The sequence below is a fragment of the Rhododendron vialii genome, chromosome 8a, assembly GCF_030253575.1.
Source record: "Rhododendron vialii isolate Sample 1 chromosome 8a, ASM3025357v1".
NCBI classification, from domain to species: domain Eukaryota; kingdom Viridiplantae; phylum Streptophyta; class Magnoliopsida; order Ericales; family Ericaceae; genus Rhododendron; species Rhododendron vialii.
Window position 1 is genome coordinate 4,178,884 of NC_080564.1, and position 20,483 is coordinate 4,199,366.

The 20,483-nt window shown below is 38.4% G+C and overlaps 1 protein-coding gene across 1 annotated transcript; it reads left to right on the forward strand.

Annotated features, from left to right (window-relative positions):
- Positions 1 to 860: 860 nt before the first annotated feature.
- LOC131336324 (uncharacterized) lies at positions 861 to 18,729 on the forward strand. Its single transcript, XM_058372112.1, has 32 exons — positions 861 to 867; positions 925 to 1,010; positions 1,923 to 2,094; positions 2,726 to 2,841; positions 4,089 to 4,175; positions 4,279 to 4,395; positions 4,509 to 4,572; positions 4,689 to 4,831; positions 6,507 to 6,554; positions 6,638 to 6,706; positions 6,925 to 7,000; positions 7,184 to 7,314; positions 7,430 to 7,489; positions 7,664 to 7,733; positions 7,807 to 7,871; positions 7,945 to 8,006; positions 8,084 to 8,207; positions 8,291 to 8,348; positions 8,490 to 8,602; positions 11,155 to 11,232; positions 11,550 to 11,612; positions 11,768 to 11,863; positions 11,989 to 12,098; positions 12,175 to 12,364; positions 12,875 to 12,989; positions 14,418 to 14,530; positions 14,603 to 14,680; positions 15,179 to 15,244; positions 15,336 to 15,467; positions 17,838 to 17,894; positions 18,006 to 18,086; positions 18,199 to 18,729. The coding sequence occupies exons 1-32, from the start codon at positions 861 to 863 to the stop codon at positions 18,247 to 18,249; spliced, it is 2,898 nt and encodes a 965-aa protein (XP_058228095.1). The 3' UTR covers positions 18,250 to 18,729.
- Positions 18,730 to 20,483: the final 1,754 nt, after the last annotated feature.

Genomic DNA, 20,483 nt, shown 5'->3' on the forward strand with positions numbered 1-20,483 from the left:
GTTAGAGTCCGATGGGCTAGCTAGCCCTGGTATTCTATTTGTAAAGAAAGGAAAGCATAAAACATCAACTTTCTGTAACTGAGTTGTTATTAGTCAGTGGGCTTAAAAGGCAGATCCGGAGAAGAAGGGGGTGGGGGGGCGGCGAGAAAACAAAGATGATAGGTTCATGAGCTTCATCTTGCGTTTTATACATTAGGGTTAGGGTCCGATAGGCTACCTAGCCCTGGTATTCTATGTGTAAAGAAAGCAAAGCATAAATGATGGAGCATCTATATCGGTAAATGAGTTGGTGGGCTATGTGTCATAGTTTTACGGTAGTGGTTACAATATTCTAGCACCTTAATTTAACATTCTTCAGCTTGGTCCTACTTTAGCAATCTTACTTGTGTAAAAATTGCTTTATCGATATGTTTGTCATCGTGCACATTTTCTTTTGTTTATGTGTATTGAATATGTTTTGTTCCACTGTTTTCGTTTGCTTCCTGAAAAATTCTCATATCAATGGCATCTCCAACAAATGTTTGGCAGGCCTCTTGTCGAGCAACTCATTTACTTTGATGTTTTAAGGTGTTGCATGTATGTTACCGTACATTTTAAAGGATTACCTTGGTCTCGTGTAGGATTACATGGTGGTATATGAGAACTATGACTGACAAGTGTTCATGAATTCTTTGGAAGGTTTTGGAAGTGCACTAGCCAAGGTTGCTGCAAACAGGGAGCTTTCGTCAGGATTGCGTCAGATATCCTTTATTCACATTGCTAGAAATAGAATCTTTTCCATTTTCTTCATCTACTTTGTTCCCTGTTCATTTAAAGGAAGAAATATTGTATCTTCGGGTGCTAGTTTTAATTGAAGTAATATGAAATGTTTAATAACACGTTGATCACAATTTTCTTTGTAAGATTTAACGTCCTTTTACCTAGCTGCTGTCCTTCTAAAACAGTTCATTAAGAAACACTGGGAGGAGGAGGAAACTTTTGAGCATCCTGTTGTTTCGAATGAAGAAAAGGTTTTTTTTTTTTTCTTAAAGTAATATGTTGCATTATTTTGGCACTTGACAGAGCAAAATGATGAAAAAAGATTCATGTAGCCGACCTAATTGGTTGGACACAGGGCATAGTTTAGTTCATTGTATGCTATTTGTTTCCATTATCAGTTATCCACCATGGGTTTTAGGGGTTATAGTTCTTCGCCTAGAAGAATCGAACAAATCTAGTTCATTATACCAATGCAGGTGCTGTTTTTTTTTTTATGTTGCTTATTAGTGTTATACATTCATTATTAAGCACAGAATGGTCAATTGTCAGCTTACAGTGGATTGGTAAAAAGTTGCTTGATGTGGTTAATTTTTTCTATTAAGAGCTTAGAGTTTGGTGATTTTAGTTATTCCTGTTTCAGCCCTAACAATGAATAAATGAAGAGAGCAGAAGTTCTTTTGACACTTTTATGGCAGTGTCTTTTTCCCTTTTTTCTTCCTTTTGGTTTCCTTTCTTCTCCTTTGTTTATTCTTGTATCTAAGATTACCTAACACAACTTGGTTCCAAATGCTTATTTTGTGCTCGATCAACGATCACTCTCACTTGCTTCTGCATTGCGAGAAGGCTTTTGGTAATTCCCAATGCTCACCACTCGAAATCAGCTGTTTAATGCATGAAATGTCTCTTTTTCCCCTTCCCTTTTCGTACTGTGGATCTGATTGACAGGTACTTTTCAACATAACATCAGCAGGGTCCCTTTGTGATGCTGCAGTGTATATGTAGTTCTCCGCAATTTTGTCTTGTTGATAAAATCTCCCCCCTCCTAGTTGATTGTTTGTGGCTACATCCTATTTGTTGGAAGTTAAAATACCTCCCCCTTAATCTCTTCTCCTTTTCTGCATTCTCTATCCACTTGTCTGATTTTACATAGGTCTTGATATCAGGCAGCTATACGTGGACTTCTTTTATTGTCATTGGATGATTCTCATAGGAAAATCTGCACGGCAGTCAGCATGGCTGTGGCATCCATTGCACATTATGACTGGCCAGAGGATTGGCCTGACTTACTGCCACTCCTCCTAAAGTTGATAAATGATCAAACTAATATGAACGGAGGTAAGTCCTTTGTGCATTATGGTTTTGCTTAACCTAGTATGATCTTTTTTATGCATTGATCCTGCATAATATCTAGTATGACCTAATCTTCAACTTCGTATGCTTGTTCGTTTTACTCCACTGTGACCTATTTGTCTTGGGTGTCGATCAAAAAATAAAAAATAAAACATTTGTCTTGGGTGTGATTTGTGTAATAGGTCTGAATTTCTTACAATTGCCCGCAGTTCTTTCTTTACTTAGTGTGTTCTTTCTGCTTTTCCACTATGGCTGGGTCTTTTTTACTGTAAGTGTTGGAAGCAGTAGTCTTATCTCTTGTACACTTATTTGGAAAAGGTTTTGCATGAGTTTTTATTTTTATTTTTTATTCATTATCAAAGATCATGTATAGAGTTTTTTTTTCTTTTCTTTTCTTTTCTTCTTGCTGGATGCAATTAAGATTTGACACTATGATCCCTTTGTTCCCTTGTTTGCGGGAACGGAGTAATGACTTCTCATTTAGAATGTGTCATCCCATGAAAATCTGCACTAGAAGTCTTCTAAGTTCTACCACTGTTATGGTGTAACAAATGTTTTTTCACAAGTCTTCTACAGTTGTCGGCGCATTTGACAAGTTTTGCTCTAAGTTGTGCAGTGCATGGGGCTTTAAGATGCTTGGCTTTTCTTTCGGGGGACTTGGATGATATGGTGGTGCCAAAACTAGTGCCTGTTTTGTTCCCATGCTTGCACACTATTGTGTCATCTCCGCAGGTTATTTTTGGTGTAATCTTGCATTTTTGTTGTTACTTTTGTGTGCCTTTTCCTCAATTTGGCCTTTCCATTTCTTTCACTCTCCCAACTGTCCTACTTTTTTTTTTTTTCTGGTTGTTATTGGGGTTGTTAAATGTAAGGGTTGGACTCCAATGCGTGCCACAAGGGCATGGTCTTAGTGGTTCAGATTTCTGTAGGTAACGAGGGTTTGATACGTTTTGATATTAGATAGCTTAATGTTCATTGTTGAGCCTATTACCTAACAGCTTAAGCTTTTGGGACAACTAGTGACTGAACATGGTATCAGAACTCAGGTTGAGATAGGTCTTGGGTTCAAGTCTCTCTATTTGTATTTGTAACCGCTTGCATTATGTTTCTACCTTTTGCATTCTTCCCCAATGTGTATGGATATTTGCATCTACATGTGTAAGAGTGCAGAATGGGGTTGCACGTGAGGTAGGGTGTTAGATAGCTTGACAATTGGCAACTTAACAGTTGATACTGGCTCTTTTTTATCTTTCGTTTTTAGTTTTTTGTGTCTTGTTGTTGTCATAAAACGAGGAGAATTATTGTAGACAGATGATTTCAAATTTTCCCTGTTTTTGAAGGGACGTAAATTTTGGTTTTTGCCAAATGTCTATCCTTTCGTACTTTTCAATGTAGTAGCAATTTGCTATTATTTACTATTGTGTCAACCACTCATTATCTTCATTACATTCCTCTGACTATGACAGCCATATGAGTCCACCTGCTGGTTGGATCTTTAATCAACTAAACCATTTACATGAGTTTTGCATGGTTTTCTAAATATAATTGTAGTGCATTTTAAAAAGTTCATACAATTTTTTTCTTACAAATGAACCAAATGTTTTCAAGTTTTCCATATTGGGGTACTGGTATCATTATATTTACCCACGTCTGTACCCTATGCATGCTTCATAAGTTTTGGGCTCATCCTTCGTGTTTTCTATGATACTTAGGTTTATATTGTGTCATTTGAAGCCCTGGGTATCTAGAACAACGACGCTCCCTCAGGGAAAGTGAACTTACTTCCTACTTTTGATAGAAAGAGGCCAGAGGGGGATAGTTTCTTTATATTTCTCATGTGAAATGCCTCTTCCCAAGGAGGGATGAGAGTTGAGAGATAATTTCTCCGCAAAAGAACTTTTAAGCACTCTTGGTTTGTTTAGGAAACTATGTGTGTAAGCATCTCAGCGCTATCATTCAGTTGTGGAACTTTTGTGCAGATTTATGACAAAATTTTGCGTGCAAAGGCTCTTTCAATAGTTCACTCTTGCAGTTCTGTGCTCGGTGTAATGAGTGGTGTGTATAAGGTATCTTCTTAACACTAGATGTTTACAGTGTTTAAAAGAGGGCTCTTACTGGAAATTTCTTTTCCAATACGAAATGGCTTATCTAATACTTCACTGTTTTTAGACAGAAACCAGTGCGTTAATGTCGCCAATGGTTCAGACATGGATGGAGCAGTTCTCTATTATCCTGGAACATCCTGTTCATTCTGATGACCCTGATGACTGGAGCATCAGAATGGAGGTTTGAGATTGCCGTTGTGTCTTGATTAGTAGTATTATTTTCAGGCTTTCAGCATAGCGTAAATTAGAAAAGCATTTGTTTTGAAATATCCTTTTTACACTGTTCAACACTAGGTTTTAAAGTGCTTGAATCAATTTGTTCAGAATTTTCCTAGCCTTACAGAAACACAATTTAGAGGTAAGCTTGTTGTTTTGTTTTTCAGAGGATAAACCATATTTCTAGATTTCTTCAAGTACTGCTTTCTCGTTCTTCCCCTCCTCCAATATGTTTTCTATGGTGCCTTTTAATTTCAGTTGTGGTCGGACCATTGTGGCAGACGTTTGTATCATCGCTTAGAGTTTATGAACAAGCATCAATTGAAGGCGTGGAAGATCCCTATGAAGGAAGATATGATTCTGATGGTGCAGAGCAAAGCCTTGAGTCCTTCGTTATCCAGGTAAAGGCCCATGATTTCACAGTTTTGATTCAATTTCTTTATAGGATAAAGAACTCTTATTGAAGGTTTGTATGGATACCTGAGAGTAAAATAACTAGGTGGCTATCTCAATAGTAAATTCCCTTTTAACTGAATGCATGTCTTGAAAATATGTGGGTTCATGTATGTAAATAACTTCTAGCCAGCAATATTGAAGAATTGGAAAGGTTCAGCTGGATACGCACGCATATTGGATACTTCACTAACAAAAACCAGAATTCAGCAAAGTTAGGAAAACAGAGAAATACAATCTAACCAGACTTAGATCTATGCCCGCCAGATTATTATAAGTGAGTTTAAGGGCATACAGAGCCACCTCTAGAGGCACCATGAAAGCCACCAAAGTTGTCCACACAAACCAACTAATTCTTTTATAATACCTCATTGCTCAGGCATTGCCTATGTGTGAAGAAACTAAAATGAGATGGACTGAGGGGCGGATGAACCTGGGCAACAGCCCTACCCAAGTTGCACAATTTCTTTGGAATCATTATATATAATTTTGTCTGCACAACATTTCTTACAAGAAAAATAACACCCTCTCATCCAGGATTTTTTGAGATTCAATAACCATGCTCCTTAGATCTTATCACACAAAGCTCTCCATTTGAATTGGGAATTGGGGTTACCGAGAGAGAACCTGAGCTGTAGAGGAGAGACGAGGAGAGATCCATGACAGAGAGGGAGGGACGGAGGGAGAGAGTAGGGGAGATCCATGAGAGAGAGAGAGAGAGAGAGAGAGAGAGAGAGAGAGAGAGAGAGAGAGAGAGAGAGAGAGAGAGAGAGAGAGAGAGAGAGAGAGAGAGAGAGAGTGTTTTATGAAGAAAATCTTCAAACAACATTTGTTAAGATTCAGTTGGGGCAATTGCCCCAGTGTAGGACCCACCATTTTGATCTACCATCAGTATGTAGCCACTTTCATCGTTACTACCATTCAATATCTCATCATCAACCACCATGAGTGGTTGTTGGGTAAGGCAGAGAATGAGACGAGCAATTAATTAAAGAGAGGGAAAAGAGGAGAGAAAGAAAATGTTGTGAGAGGAAGGCAGGGCTGGGTGGCGGTGATGGGTCTTGAGTCGTGATTGTATTTCGACGATGAGGAGGGCAAGCGTGTTACAGTAACCGCTAAGTCGATGCGATGTTTCCTCTTTTCAACTGAGAAGGAGAACAGTGCAGTATAAAGCGTGTTAAGCATGAAGTGGAAGGGGATTAACCATGGTTATGTTATGCTGCGAAGAATATCAGTTGTGGCAGTTTTGTTCGGTCAGCAGGGAATTAATGAAGGTTGGCTTTGTGTATCCGAGGCCGTGATCGGTGATGGTATTCCGTAGACCTCCTTGCTCTCTCTTTTTTCCCCATCTTTTTTTTGACACTGTCCATTTGGCATCTCAATCTTTGATCAAAGTCAGTCCTCCATTATCCTTTCTGTTGTGTCACTTGTTCTGCATTGCACATGGAAAAATTACTCTCTCTCTCTCTCTCTCTCTCTCTCTCTCTCTCTCTCTCTCTCTCTCTCTCTCTCTCTCTCTCTTCCTGTGGTCGATTTACTTATGCATGTGTGCCACTGTGCCACTGAAAGCTCTTTTCAATTCTGGCATGTGGTCATAAAATTTGTAAATTCTGAATTTTGCAGTTATTCGAGCTTCTATTGACCATCGTGGGTAGCTCAAAATTGGTAAAGGTGTGTTCCAAAATCTTTCATCTTGATTCTGCTCTGCATTGCTTTGTCTCTTTACCAATGATATCTCATGGGGCATTATGTAGGTGGTTGCAAATAATATTAAGGAATTGGCATACTACACCATTGCGTTTCTGCAGATTACTGAACATCAGGTAATGTTGTAATTTCCTTGTTTAGATTGCTTCATGCTTCAGCAAGTCATGATGTGTGATTGAATTTGGGGTTTGTCTTGCTTCATACATATATTTTATTTGATACTGCAATTTTGTTTTATCAATTGTTAGAAATTAATAATTTCTCTTACTTTTGCACTTGCTTTCCTTTGTTGGTAATTTTTTTTATTCTCATCGTACGCAACCTTTTTGCCTAGGTTCATACTTGGTCACTGGATGCAAACCAATATGTCGCTGATGAGGACGACAATACTTATAGTTGTCGTGTTTCTGGTAAGTTGTATCTGAGTTATATAAATGGTACTTCGTCTATTCTCAACCCTTCTCTATTGTTAACCAATGAGATTTGCGCTGATAACATTGCTTCGGTGATGATTTTAAGTTACCCTAGGTAGAACATCTATAAAGATGTTTTCTTTGACGGTTTCTTGAACATATGAAGATGGTTTCTTGCAGGTGCTCTTTTACTTGAAGAGGTTGTTAGCTCTTGTGATACAGAGGCAATCAATGCTATAGTTGATGCTGCAAAAACCCAATTCGTCAATTCTCAACAAGCAAAAGTTACTGGTTCTGCTGCCTGGTGGAGAGTAAGTTATAAATCTATATGGCCCGCTCTAATTTATTTTGTCTTCATGCACAGTGTATCTGATATTGCGATGATTTTGCTGTTTCCATATCAAACCAAAATGTGAACTTTTGCAGATAAGGGAGGCAATACTTTTTGCTTTGTCATCTCTCTCTGATCAGTTGCTTGAAGCAGAGGTATGTTGTATAAATGGCAACGTTATTGGATAGTGCTAATGGCTGGATTTGACAAATATTGTTGGGTCCTAATTAGCAGGATTTTGATCTCAATCATTTACCCAGTGAATTGAAGTTGTGTTTCTCAGAGGAAACTAGATTTCATATGTTTGATAACCTATCCAACTTTTTCAGGTTTCTGGGCATACTAGGGCTGATTTAGGAAACCTGTTAGAGCAAATAATTGCTGAAGACATGGGATCAGGTATCTCTTGTTATCTAAATCTCATTCTGATTTTTAGCCATTAATGAGGTTGGTTATGTTTTCTGGTGTGCAGGGGTGTATGAATATCCCTTTCTTTTTGCACGTGTGTTCTCATCTATTGCTAAGTTCTCCTCCATGGTAACTGTTTTTGCCCTTATGGTTGTCATGTTCTCAGCATAATCCACTCACTGAATTGCTACTGATTGTACAGCTCAGCCACGGTGTTGTTGAGCATTTTCTCTTGGCTTCTATTAGTGCAATTGGCATGGATGTGTAAGTGTCTCTGTTTCATGTATCTCTTTCACTACGGATGAGAGATGAGACTAGCACTGATAATTTTCTGTCAACAGGCCCCCACTGGTGAAAGTTGGTGCCTGTCGCGCACTTTGTCATCTCTTACCTGATGCAAACAAGGGGATGCTTCAGCCGCATATAATGGGCTTATTTTTGTCACTTGCTAATCTTCTTAATCAAGTATGCACCAGTTAATAGTTCCTTTGTATTTCATTGTTTTAAATTATGCACGTGATGCTTAGGGCTATTCTGCTTCTTCGTAGGCATCTGATGAAACCATGCATCTGGTACTTGAGACACTGCAAGCAGCAATTGGAGCAGGTAAGCACCATTGCGGCTAAAATCTAGAATAGCTGTCTTCCAAATTCATTGGAGATCTGGTGATTCCTCTCATTGACTTCAATATAATGGTTCCTTCCTCTCTGAATATCAGTCCTTTTGAGTTGCATTCGCTTGTTGTAGGGCATGAAGCATCAGTATCTATAGAGCCTGTTATCTCTCCTATTATCCTTAATATGTGGGTATCACATGTTTCAGACCCTTTCATTAGCATCGATGCTGTTGAGGTTCTAGAGGTAATCATGCTTGGTCTTTTCAGCCATTTGTTGGACTACTTGGCTCTCCTATTGTGTCTTATTTAATGAAGAAATTGTGCTTCTTGTGGTTTGTGTGATCATTTTTGTGAGATTCATGCGACTAACGATTCGACACAAGTTTCAATCAATTCGTCTTGAATTTAGCTGTTGAATCGATTTGGTTTGTTTCTCTTTCTGCTTGCATGTTGCATAAAAACAATATTGATTTTTCCTCTCTATAAAGAAAAAAAATAGTAATCAGCTGGGTTATTTAATTTTTATCGTATATATGTGTATACAAACATTGCAAGTAAATCTTATGCTAGACACACATGTCTTTTTATTTGAATGTACATCCGTTAAAGCATACCTTATATGAAGTGAATTTTATGCTTTAGAATGCACTATTTCATCAAAACAATACATGTTTTGATTTGTGATGTGACGACAATGTTGTGTAATTATATCTTTCCGTATTTCTTAAGTTTGTAGGGAAAAGTGATCCTTGTAGCACCCTATTGCCTGGGATATAAGGATTTGCTATGGGTTAGTGTACCAGGATTTGCTATGGCGATCCACTGCCAAGCGTCTAGCCCGTCTAGATGCTGCCGAGCAATTTGGCAATTTTTTTGTGAAAATATTCTTGTTAGAAACATAATCCATCATTTGTTTACTCCAAAAACACACCAAAGTGGACTCGAACAACATACCATCAGAAACTTCACCAAATAAGCTTCATTTTAGTGTGTGTGTGTGGGTATAGAGAGAGAGGAACTGGATTCGGTTTCTCCTTTGACGACTGGATTTGGGAGTGCTACTTGTTAATGGGTTCGGGCAGATTGTGTTTTGTTATACTTTCGTTTATTACACTAAGACCCTTTTATTAGTTTACTACAACACTTAGACCCTTAGCCGCCTCGCCACCTAGCTCCACCAAATGCCGCCTAGTCTCCCTGGCTGCCGATTGAACCTCCGAGGGGTATAATCGTGGCGGTGCGGCAGGCCGCTGGGTGGAGCGCCTAGGCGGCCACCAAGGCCATTATTTAGAACACTGCAAGATAGGATGGAAGGTCACTCACTGAATTCTAATAATTCCATTTGAATACTCATAATTCCATTTGGAAGTTCTTATACACATTTGATGCTTCCCTGGTCATATAATGTCCATCCTGATAAAAGATTTTTAAATACTTATTCTAGTGTTGGTTTCTTCTTGTTATTAGTCGAAACCAACTATGTAGTATCTCAAATTGTCGGGGTAAACTGTAGGGAGCCTAGTTTGCCCCTATGTTAAGTTGAACAACTACCGTACCATGCGTTAGCAGAATATCTCAAACCATTTAGAGTTGCTAGCTTTCTTCCCTACTTATCATTGTTTTTGTCATTTTGTGGACAATGTAAGCCTTCTCTATTGGTGCAGTTATTGACACACTCTGCTCATGGCCAACCAACCTATTCAATTTCTGGTATTTTTGTTGTGCTTCTTTTTCAGTTTTCTCTTCTATTATCTTTCTAAAAAGTTTTGTTGCTTTTTTTCTGAACTTTACATTTTCTTTGGTAACATCAATTTTCTCCTATTCTTATTAACATTTAGCTAGCTAACATCTATCTCCATTATACTTATTTCATTTTATCCAAACAATTGGTAAATATCAGAACATTTTTCATTTTCAGAACTATTATATAATCCTATTTTACTTTTGGCTTGTAATGGTTTATCACTTTATCCTTGTAGCATACCTTCATGTTGGAACTCTAGTCCTCCTTTAGGAACTTGGAGAGCCACCAACAAAAGGAAGAACAAAGCTTTTAATTTACTTTGTTTATTTGGGCCTTGCTTCCTCTGCTATGAATTTTTTTATTCCCCCAAGAATGCTATTACATAATCAAAAACATTAACACTTTGAAACCTTTTTCGAAGTCCTGAGAGCATTATAAACCAAGATGGGGAAGAGAGGCAAAGAACACCATGTTCTAACCTGGAAGACCTTGGCTTTGTTTGGTTGGTAGTTTAGTTTAGTTTAGTTTTGGTAGTGGGTGGAGAGAGAAATAGGGTAATGATTGGAGAGAGATAGAGAGAGAAATGAAATTAATAATTGGAGATGTAGGGTAATGATTGGAGAAAGATATAGGGTAATGATTGGAAACAAAACTAAACCTAAACTAGCAACCGAACACAGTGCTTATCATTATTGAAATTGACAAGATACCAAATTCGATTAATCATCTTTGAATCACAATTAATGCATTTCAAATTTGATTTGAGTGGATTTTCATTACAATAGGAGATTCAGCATAGGTATTGGAAAGAGGGCTCCAATCATATTTTTTGAACTATAAAAGGAACCAGAACAGATGCCATAGATGTCCTCTTTGGTCCTTTTTGCTTGTGAGCTGTGGATTGTTAGATTCTGAAAGCTAACAACGTGTTTATATTGCCTAGGCAAACAGTAACGCAAAACATTCAAAAATTTGGAGATTGTGTGCCTGCTTATACTATCGACTTTGGTTTTTCCTCATTAACATTTTTACATTTTTTCATCTTTTTCCAGGCAATAAAAAATTCTCCTGGTTGTATTCAACCCCTTGTTTCTCGAGTTCTACCTTTCGTTGGACCTATTATGAATAAAGTACGGTTTAGTAAACTCACCATGTGTAAATTGCATTTGGAGTGGAGTGATGCTCCATAGAAGTTATGGATCCGGGGAGCCTGTAGCTCCATGTAGTGTAGCATCTGAGCCGTCTATCTCGGCAATCAATGGTTCATATATGTTTGTTAACACTTACTGGTAAGAGTTAACTTTGACCTGTAAGAGTGCTTCAGCGAATCTGAATCATCGATTGCAGAAACGGACCGTCGGATGCCACACTACAGGCTCCCCGAGTTCAGAAGTTATATACTTCTTTATGTATCTCTAATCTAATGTATTCTGGTGACATTCATTAGCCCCGGCAGCAGAGTGAAGGTTTAGTCGCTGGTGCATTGGATCTTGTGACAATGTTACTAAAGGCGAGTGAAACTTGGGTGATGCTTTATAAACTTTTCATTTATATATTTGTTGGTGTGATACAGATGATGTTACTAAATCAGTTTTGCATTTTTGAAGAGCATCTTCATCATGTTTGATATTTTTCTGGTAATGGCCATACATTTTCATTGTTCAGAATGCGCCTACTGATGTGGTGAAAGCTATATATGATACTTGTTTTGACTCTGCTATACGGATAGTCCTTCAGACCGACGATCATAGTGAACTTCAGGTTTTCTTCTTTTTGCTAAACGTGCATGTTGTGCAGTATTGTTTTCTCAATTGTGCAGTAGTCAATGTGCTATTCGCACATGTATTGTAGAATTGACATTTGTGTTTTGCAATCACTTTGACCAGAATGCAACCGAGTGCTTAGCTTATTTTTTATCTGGTGCAAAACAAGAAGTTCTTGCATGGGGTGGTGATCCTGGATTTACGATGAGAAGTTTGCTTGATGTAGCTTCGAGGTGTTTGCTCAGTCATTTCACTTTGCTCAGATTTTCTTATTGGGGTTCTGGGAACTTATGGACAGGCTTTATGCAGGCTTCTAGACCCCGATTTGGAAAGCTCTGGATCACTTTTTGTTGGAAGCTACATTCTGCAACTTATTTTGCATCTGCCCTCACAAATGGCACCTCATATCAAAGATCTGGTTGCTGCTCTGGTCAGGCGTTTGCAATCTTCTAAAATTGCAGGACTACGAAGCTCATTGTTACTTATTTTTGCTAGATTGGTATATTATTTCAATCTCTTTCCCCACATAGTCTGATGCAAGTGGAAGTTTTGCCAAATCCAACTTCTGTAGCTTATTCTAGTGTGATGTTCTTTACTAATTGTCAAAAATAGTTAAGTTATCCCAACTTCAATTGAAGGCGTAGTTTATGTTTCCTATTTATTTCTTTTAGTTTCTATTTGTTGCTTCAAAAGGAAAAAAGTTTCTGGGTAGGCTTGGGGCATTATAGCAGAATGCATGATGTTTTCATACTGTTAGTTACTTGATTGATACTCTATCTGGAAAACAAGAAACCCTAAGTAAGGAGTTCTCAATTCTTCTTTTCACAGTTTTGTTGTACAGAATTGACTTGAGGTCTTGGAAATTGGGATATTATAGAAACTGCCCCTCACGATTCTTGTTCTGGGAATGCATGGCTATTTTTGGCTGTTCAATATTGGTTATGTACTTTTCAATTTTCATGTTTCAGTTTACACCGTTATCCTTACTCATTTTACCTTTTGAATGCAGGTCCACATTAGTATACCACATGTAGAACAATTTATTGACTTGCTGATCTCAGTCCCTGCAGAAGGTCACGACAATTCTTTTGTATATGTGATGTCAGAATGGACCAAGCAGCAAGGTGAGTCACCTTAAATGGAACTGATCTTTATTTTGACTCTGTAGGCAACGATGTGAAACATGCTTCCTCACTTGTAGCTGCTTAGAAGCTTAATCAGGAATCAGGATTCTCTTGTGCAGTTCACCAAATAAATGTTCTATCTCCCCTGTATACTTTAGTAGTAAAAACGTAAATACAATTTCAAGAGATTTGAATGTCCTTTGCAGATGAGATGTTACATGCCATTCTTTTGGCATCATTTAGACCGATCAAGTATCCGAGAATAACCTGCATCAGGACAACAAACCAATCTTAATCTGATGCTGGGTCATACTTAGAGTTTATAGCTTTATGAAAACTGTATGTATGACTGCTGTGCAATTGCCCTAACTACCATCAAATGGAATTCCTTTTTCCTTCAATTACTGGTGCTCTGGCAGCATTGTTGACGACTGCATGGGGCCTACAATACACCAGCAAACCATTCCTTGTGGGATTTGCGATGAAATTAGATTATAGAAGGCAGTAAGGCAATGCCGCCCATAGACAGTAAAAGGCCTATGACAAAGGGGCCTCATACAGATCAAGAATTTGGTTGAGGGAAGGACTACATTCCCTCGATTCCCAACTATTAATCGAACTTCCAAATTCCTCTCTTGCCAAACAGTCCACATCAAACAAAGAGGAGTCATTGCCCAAATTCTCCTCCTTTTGTTCCCTCTCCAAGAATGAAGAAGCCGTAAAGCTCCATCCGAAGATCCAAACCACCCTGAACCAAGATAAAACTGAAGTCCAAACCTCCCAAGTTGCCAGACAATGGATACGGGGGTGATTTACCGTCTCTGCATTCCGCTTGCCCCTACTGCACCAACTAACTAGAATCTTCTGTCTTCGAATACGATTATCGATTGTGAGAAAATTTCCTCACACCCCACACCACACAAAAACTGCTACCTGGGGTGGGCCGAGGGGCATGACCGCACGAGTTCTTCCACAAATCCCTCTCTGAGGTAGAGTTCTGACCTCAACATAAGACTTTGTATTAGCACTTGACTTGAAAAGACCTCGTAGAAGCATGGCTCCCTTGTATCAAATCCTCCTCTGTCCAGAACCCCCGCAAACTATATATGCTTGTACGAGGGTATGCATGTTGTTGACACTCTATGTGGACAAAAGTGCCTTGGTCATTATTCATAGAAACCTAATTAACAGTAATGAATCTCTTCTTGCTTTGGTTGTCTTCTAAGAATCTTTTTGAGAACTTTTTAAGATTCAGGTTGTAAGCGCCATTGGTCCGCAGACTCCGCACCATCATTTGGATAGAGATTTCATTTCGATGTCAGGGATATTGTTGATTTACGAGAACTTTCTAGATTTGGTGGATCAGGTCCCTTTGCTAAGATTGGATATTGACTCTTACAATTATTTTTATGTTTAAATAAAATACAGGGGAGATTCAGGGTTCCTACCAAATCAAAGTAACAACCACTGCATTAGCCTTATTGCTATCAACAAGGCATATTGAACTTGGGAAAATCACTGTCCAAGGTCATCTAATTAAGGTGAGGCCATATCCGTAATCTCAGCTTGTTTGGGTCACATTCGTTCAAGAACTTATTCAACTTCATGTGAAGTCCACTGCAGGGATAACAACTCGCTCAAAGGCTAAATTAGCTCCGGATCAATGGACATCAATGTCCCTTCCTGCAAAGGTACTTTTCTTAGACTTCCAAAGATATATCTACGAGGTGATAAGAGTATGTGCTGGAATTCCAACCACATGGCACATTTTGTTCCACTGTTTGTCATAATCCAACTATTTAATTTTGGAAATTGCCAATCCAGCATGTGATCACCTTGTGGAGATAATCTTATTTATGCCTTTCAGAGTGGTAACATTGATATAATCTGTCGTTCATTCAAGTTGCACAATTTGTCCTCTTTTTCTAAATTATACAAACAGTACTGTGAAAGATTGTTTTTCTAATTACATTGTTAAAGGAAAACTGAGTGAAGTTTAGTAGATATTGCTTGTATATATCGCGCAGTTAGGGCAATTCTTGGCTTGGAGAACGATCATGTCCTAGGTGTATCAAAAAACAATCTTTTCACTAAGCGTATATAACAAAATAGAGTGAAAGGGTCCACCCCAAAACCAAGGGGGTATATATTTATACAGTGACCTCACCTCCATTTGCTGGAAATAACAGATACTGGCTCTATTGACTGATGCGCTGATTGAGATTCAAGAACAAGTTTTGGGTGGTGGTGATGAGGTGGGATTGTCTTATAGCTTATTATGATTGCCTGCCATATCACATATTAGAACTATTGAATACTAAATGTTTGAATTAATCTTTGTGGCAGGATAGTGACTGGGAGGAAGCTCAGGCAGGAGATGCAGAAGCAGATCAAGATTTACTCTATTCTGTAGGTGATACATCATATAGCAGGCCCTCTTATGAATACCTTGATGCAATGGCAAAAGCTATCGATGAGGTGTGTCACAATATGACGTTTTTTCGCTTGTTAATACTTCTAGTCCCTAAAGTATGCTTTCTGTGTCATTTGGATGCTTACTGTGTCATTTGGATCCTAAGTTTTTAGATTGCATAAATTCGGTCCCGAATGTCATGTGCGGTTAGATGGTTTCATAGCTAAAGCCATCCAGACTCACCAAACACATGCATTGTGAAGCTTAATTTCATACGCTCACCCATGTGTGATCAGTCCCCCCTTGGCCTCTTTCCTCATCCCCCCTCGCCACTGTGCTTCCCATAGTTTTAAATCGCGGTATCGGTCGCCGTTGCGGTATCGGTCGCGGTATATCGGTATCGGGACATATCGGTGATACGTCGCGGGAATCGGGTGTCGCGGTCGTGAATTTTTAAAAATCATTAGCAACATGTATAAAACTTGAAAAATATACTTTTGCGGCTTTTGCCCCCAACATTGGCTTAAATTATCACATTTTAATTAATTTAAGACATGTAATAGCCAATTCTCTTCATGTGAAATATCCGATAATTTATCAATACCCGCGAGTCAATAAGATTTTACAAATATGAGAATAATGTTGCAACATGTGTATTTGTAAAACATGGTGTTTTTCTCTAGTCCCACATTGGTAAGTTACAAAACTTCTATCTACTTTAAATGAATTTGCACTTTAGTGAATTTGTGAATCAGGACTCAAAGAGAGGTCTCGCGCGCTCAGAAAAATGGGCGGCAATTTGGAAAACTGAGTCGGAAACCAGTTAACCGGATGCGCGTCACGAGTTATTCGCGCAGGGGGGGGGGGGGGTGTAAATCCGGGATTTCAGCCTCGCGCACACACTGCGGTTAAGCCCACGTTTTGCTAAAATTCTGAAACGTTTTTTTTCCTTTTTTCCGAAATTTTTTCTTTTTTCTTCTCTTCCTGAGGCGAAATTTTTTCTTTTCCCCGAATCGGTTTTTTTCCCTTTTTCCCGAAATTTTTCCTTCTTCCTTAACTTTTTCCCCGAACCGGCCGAACTTACAGACCGATGCGTACCGGAAATCGGCCGGTTCACCTGTGATTTCCACTCTCCCCGTTGTACCGGCCTATATCCGAATCGGAACCCTCAAATTCCGGTACGAACCGGCCGATATGGTTCGTACCGGCCGATTTTAAAAACTATGGTGCTTCCCCTTCCTCTCCCTCAAACCCCGGCCTGCACTATCTGCCTCTCCCCTCCCTCTTTGCAAAGCCCCACCACCAACCGCCACCATTTTCCTCCTCAATCCTCCTCCATCCAGTCCCCACTTTCGTCTTCCTCTTTTTCCATGTGATCGGTATAACAGGGAATGATTGTTTCTGTCCATTTCGCAATTCCCGTCCCTGCAAACCCTATCGTGAAACTGTACACTGTCCCGCTCTCTCCTCTACTCTCCTGCTTCATCTTGGATTTTTTCCCCTCAGTACCTACCCTTTTTCTGTCTGCTAAGTGTTGAATGTTGGTGTCGCTTGAACATTGTTCTTCAATTTGACCTGTTAGGAGATATATGAGATATGTAGTAGTGGGTAAAGGGTATTTGAGTCATTCTGTATCTTGTACTCCCACTATATAGATATGAGTAATATGTGAATTAATTGGCCTATTTCGAGATCTGCTGTCTATTTGTGCCCGGGGAATGCGTTGGTTCAATTATTGAGTCAATTAATGTTTTGGATCCATTACTTTCTTTGTGCAATTAGTGCTCCTTGTGTCGTCATGTTTCCTATATTATGGATCCGTTGTTTACCTATCCACTTGCGGGTTAGGTGTCGAACGTGCGGGGGAGTTTTAGAGCTTGTCCCACATTTGTTAATTATAACCTCCAAAAGGACCAAAACTAGTATATGAGTTTAGGTAGCCTCTCCACTCATTGCCAATTGGTTGAGTTGGATGCTTTAACAACTGAAGCAAGGAACATACTATTGCCATCACTCAATGTTTTGGATCCAACCGTATTAGAGTGTGTGGCCCCTGCAATGAAGACCAACTCTTGGAGACCCTCCATCGATTTGGAGATCTATATCACTCGTTGTACAGAGAGTTGAGTTAGTTCACCAACTTATTTGGCCTATAACGGCGTACTGGTGGTCCAAAAATACCCATCTGCAATGGTGAGTCGGGATGGCATTCGCTATGGAACTGTTTAGTGACATTATAAGCATTGTGGGCCGCATTGACCCAGTTCACATATTGCAGACCAAAATAAGACCGTGAGCATTGCTTAGGGAAAAGTATAATTAAGCCTGTTTTTTGTTGATTAAATGCTTGATCTAAATCTCTCTCTCTTGTGCATGGACTGCGCGTGCCCACATCTGTTTTGTGGCACTTAATGTTTTCTTTTTTGCTCGTGAAGGACGAAGTTGACGGTGATGAAGATGAATCACTTCATAGTGCTGACCCCCTTAATGAGGTAAATCCATTTCAAACTTATATGCATACTTCATGGAACAGAAAATATGTCGATCCTCCCGAAGTTTCTGCATTCCACATTATCTGAACCTGTACATTTAACTTGTGACAGATAAATTTGGCAAATTATCTATTCGACTTTATTGTGAAGTTCTCTCAAACCGATAGACCATTGTTTGATCATCTTTGCCAGGTCTGCCTAAAACCTCTTTTTAGCATTACGTAGCCTTTTGCCAATCATGTTCCTGTTTCTAATTTGATTGCATGAAAATAGCTTGAAATCCATTGTCCTGATTGCATTACAGAGTTTGACAAAGGCTCAACAAAATGCTGTTCAAATGGTGCTAAATCGGTGAAGATTTTGATTGTTGCAACGGGGTGTAGTTCTGTAAAGAGGCAAAGTTTTGGTCGAGTGACTAGACTAGAAAACGCGGCTTTTGTTTGGTTTTTTTCTGTTTGGGTTTTTTTTGTTTTACCTCCTTTGGTCTTCTCTGGCTTTTGTTTGGCTTTTCTTCTCTTGGGGTTATTTATTTATTTTCCCCCATTTGGTGTTCTCTCTCTCTCTCTCTCTCTCTCTCTCTTTGTTTTTTGGGTAGGAGCTTTCGGTTGTTTCCCATCAGCAAGGTGATAAGCTAATGGTTGTTTATTCATGTATAAGTAGCAAGAAATTTGCGAAATCATTGTAGTAATATTTATCCTAGCAAAGTATGTGTAGTGTGAGAACAAGTCAATGTATAAGGGTATAAGCCTTTAAGGTATTGAGTGTGTTTAGTGTGAGAACAAGTCACTGTATAAGTGTATAACGTATTGAGTGGATAACTACATCTCTCTCTCTCTCTCTCTCTCTCTCTCTCTCTCTCGCGCGCGCGCACACACACACACACACGAATTAGAGAGGGCAATTATAATTGCCGTACTCACATTTGCCAACATGTGAAACAGCTTCTATTGCTTATGTGTTGATCATTCTCAAGTTAAAATTTTGCAACTCTTAAAAGTTAAAATCACATACCTAATCTTTAAATTGTTGGAGGAACATTGGATATACTTAGGGATGAGCATGGACCAGATTGGTCCGGTTTTTATAGTAAACCAAGAATCTAATCACTACCTACGGATTAAGAATTTGAAGAACCAAATCAACCCATAAAATTCATATAACCAAACCAATTCAAATCATTAAAAAGCGGTTCAGTTTTGGTTTCGAACCACGGTTCGCTTGAAATTGATTATCATCCCTAATAAACTATTTGAAGTACTTAAAATTGAATATCAAAACTTATATTAAACTAGCTAGTTATATAAAAATCACCAAAATTCACTAACATCAATTAACTAAATAAGAGTAGAATACAAGAAATTAGCGAAGGAATAGAGTATTAGATTAGAAAATTCGTAACCGAGCGGAAAGAGTGAGAAATCAATTGACTTAGTCAAGCCTATGTTTAGTGTATTGAAATTAGAGGAATAAGTTATCGCATATAGAAGTTTAGGGGATCAATTTGGAAGTAAAATACTAGGGTGGTGGAATAGAGAATTAGATTAGAAAAATAATTTTATTTAATGTATCTAAACATATTATAGTATATGTGTGTGTTATACGGTTCGGATCGGTTTGGAACCAAAATTGTTAATGTAAATCCACAGATCAAACCATTTAATACGGTGTCTACATTTTTAAAATCAGAACCAAACCACATCACTAAAAAATCAAACCAAACCAGTCAGTTTAGATTGATTTGGATTGGATTCACGGTTTAATGGTTATTTTGCTCACCCCTGGATATACTGTCAAGTTACAAAGTTCAAAAACCAATGAAAAATTTCTTTTCTTCTTCATTAAAAGATACTTGATACCTTACATAGAGAAATGTAGCAGCAATTTCAAGGCAGATAGATCGGAAGATATCAATGCCACAAATGTGATTTTATAAAAGTGGTTACAGTGTTCAATTAAGTTGATTGTTTTACCCGAGTTTATGAAACAATCAATTTTGAGCATTTTTCCCCAGTGGAGCCTCACCACGATGGTGAACCACTAGACATTTTTACGTGTTACCACTTGTGTACCTATGGATTTTGGAGCAGTGTTACGGACACATAGTCATTCGGATATAGGTGAACTTTGTATGACATACATGGAATCCATGCCAACGAATGCCTGTAGACGCATTTGTGCATGTTTGAGTATTTTCTTTGATTTAGAGGGTAAAAAATAGAAAAATCATAATTATTCGAACATTTGAAGGCAAATGATTTAAACATAGATGTTCGAGTATATATTTAGACAATAATATGTCATTTCTTTTTGATATGTGTATATACCATGTACGTTTGGGGTTGCAAACGATCTGAATTAATACGACCTTTATAATGTTCATATTCGTTCGTTAAGATTTTAGTGAACTCGAGTTCGAGCTTAATAAAAATTTAACGAATCAAGCTCGAACTGAGCATGCATAGGTTTGAGTCAATTTAAACTTGTTCACGAGCCTTAACGAGACATTTTCATACATGTCTAAAGCTACAAATAAAATTTTCATTTCGTTTATTAGTAAGTTATAGTAACATATAGTACTCGTATTATCTT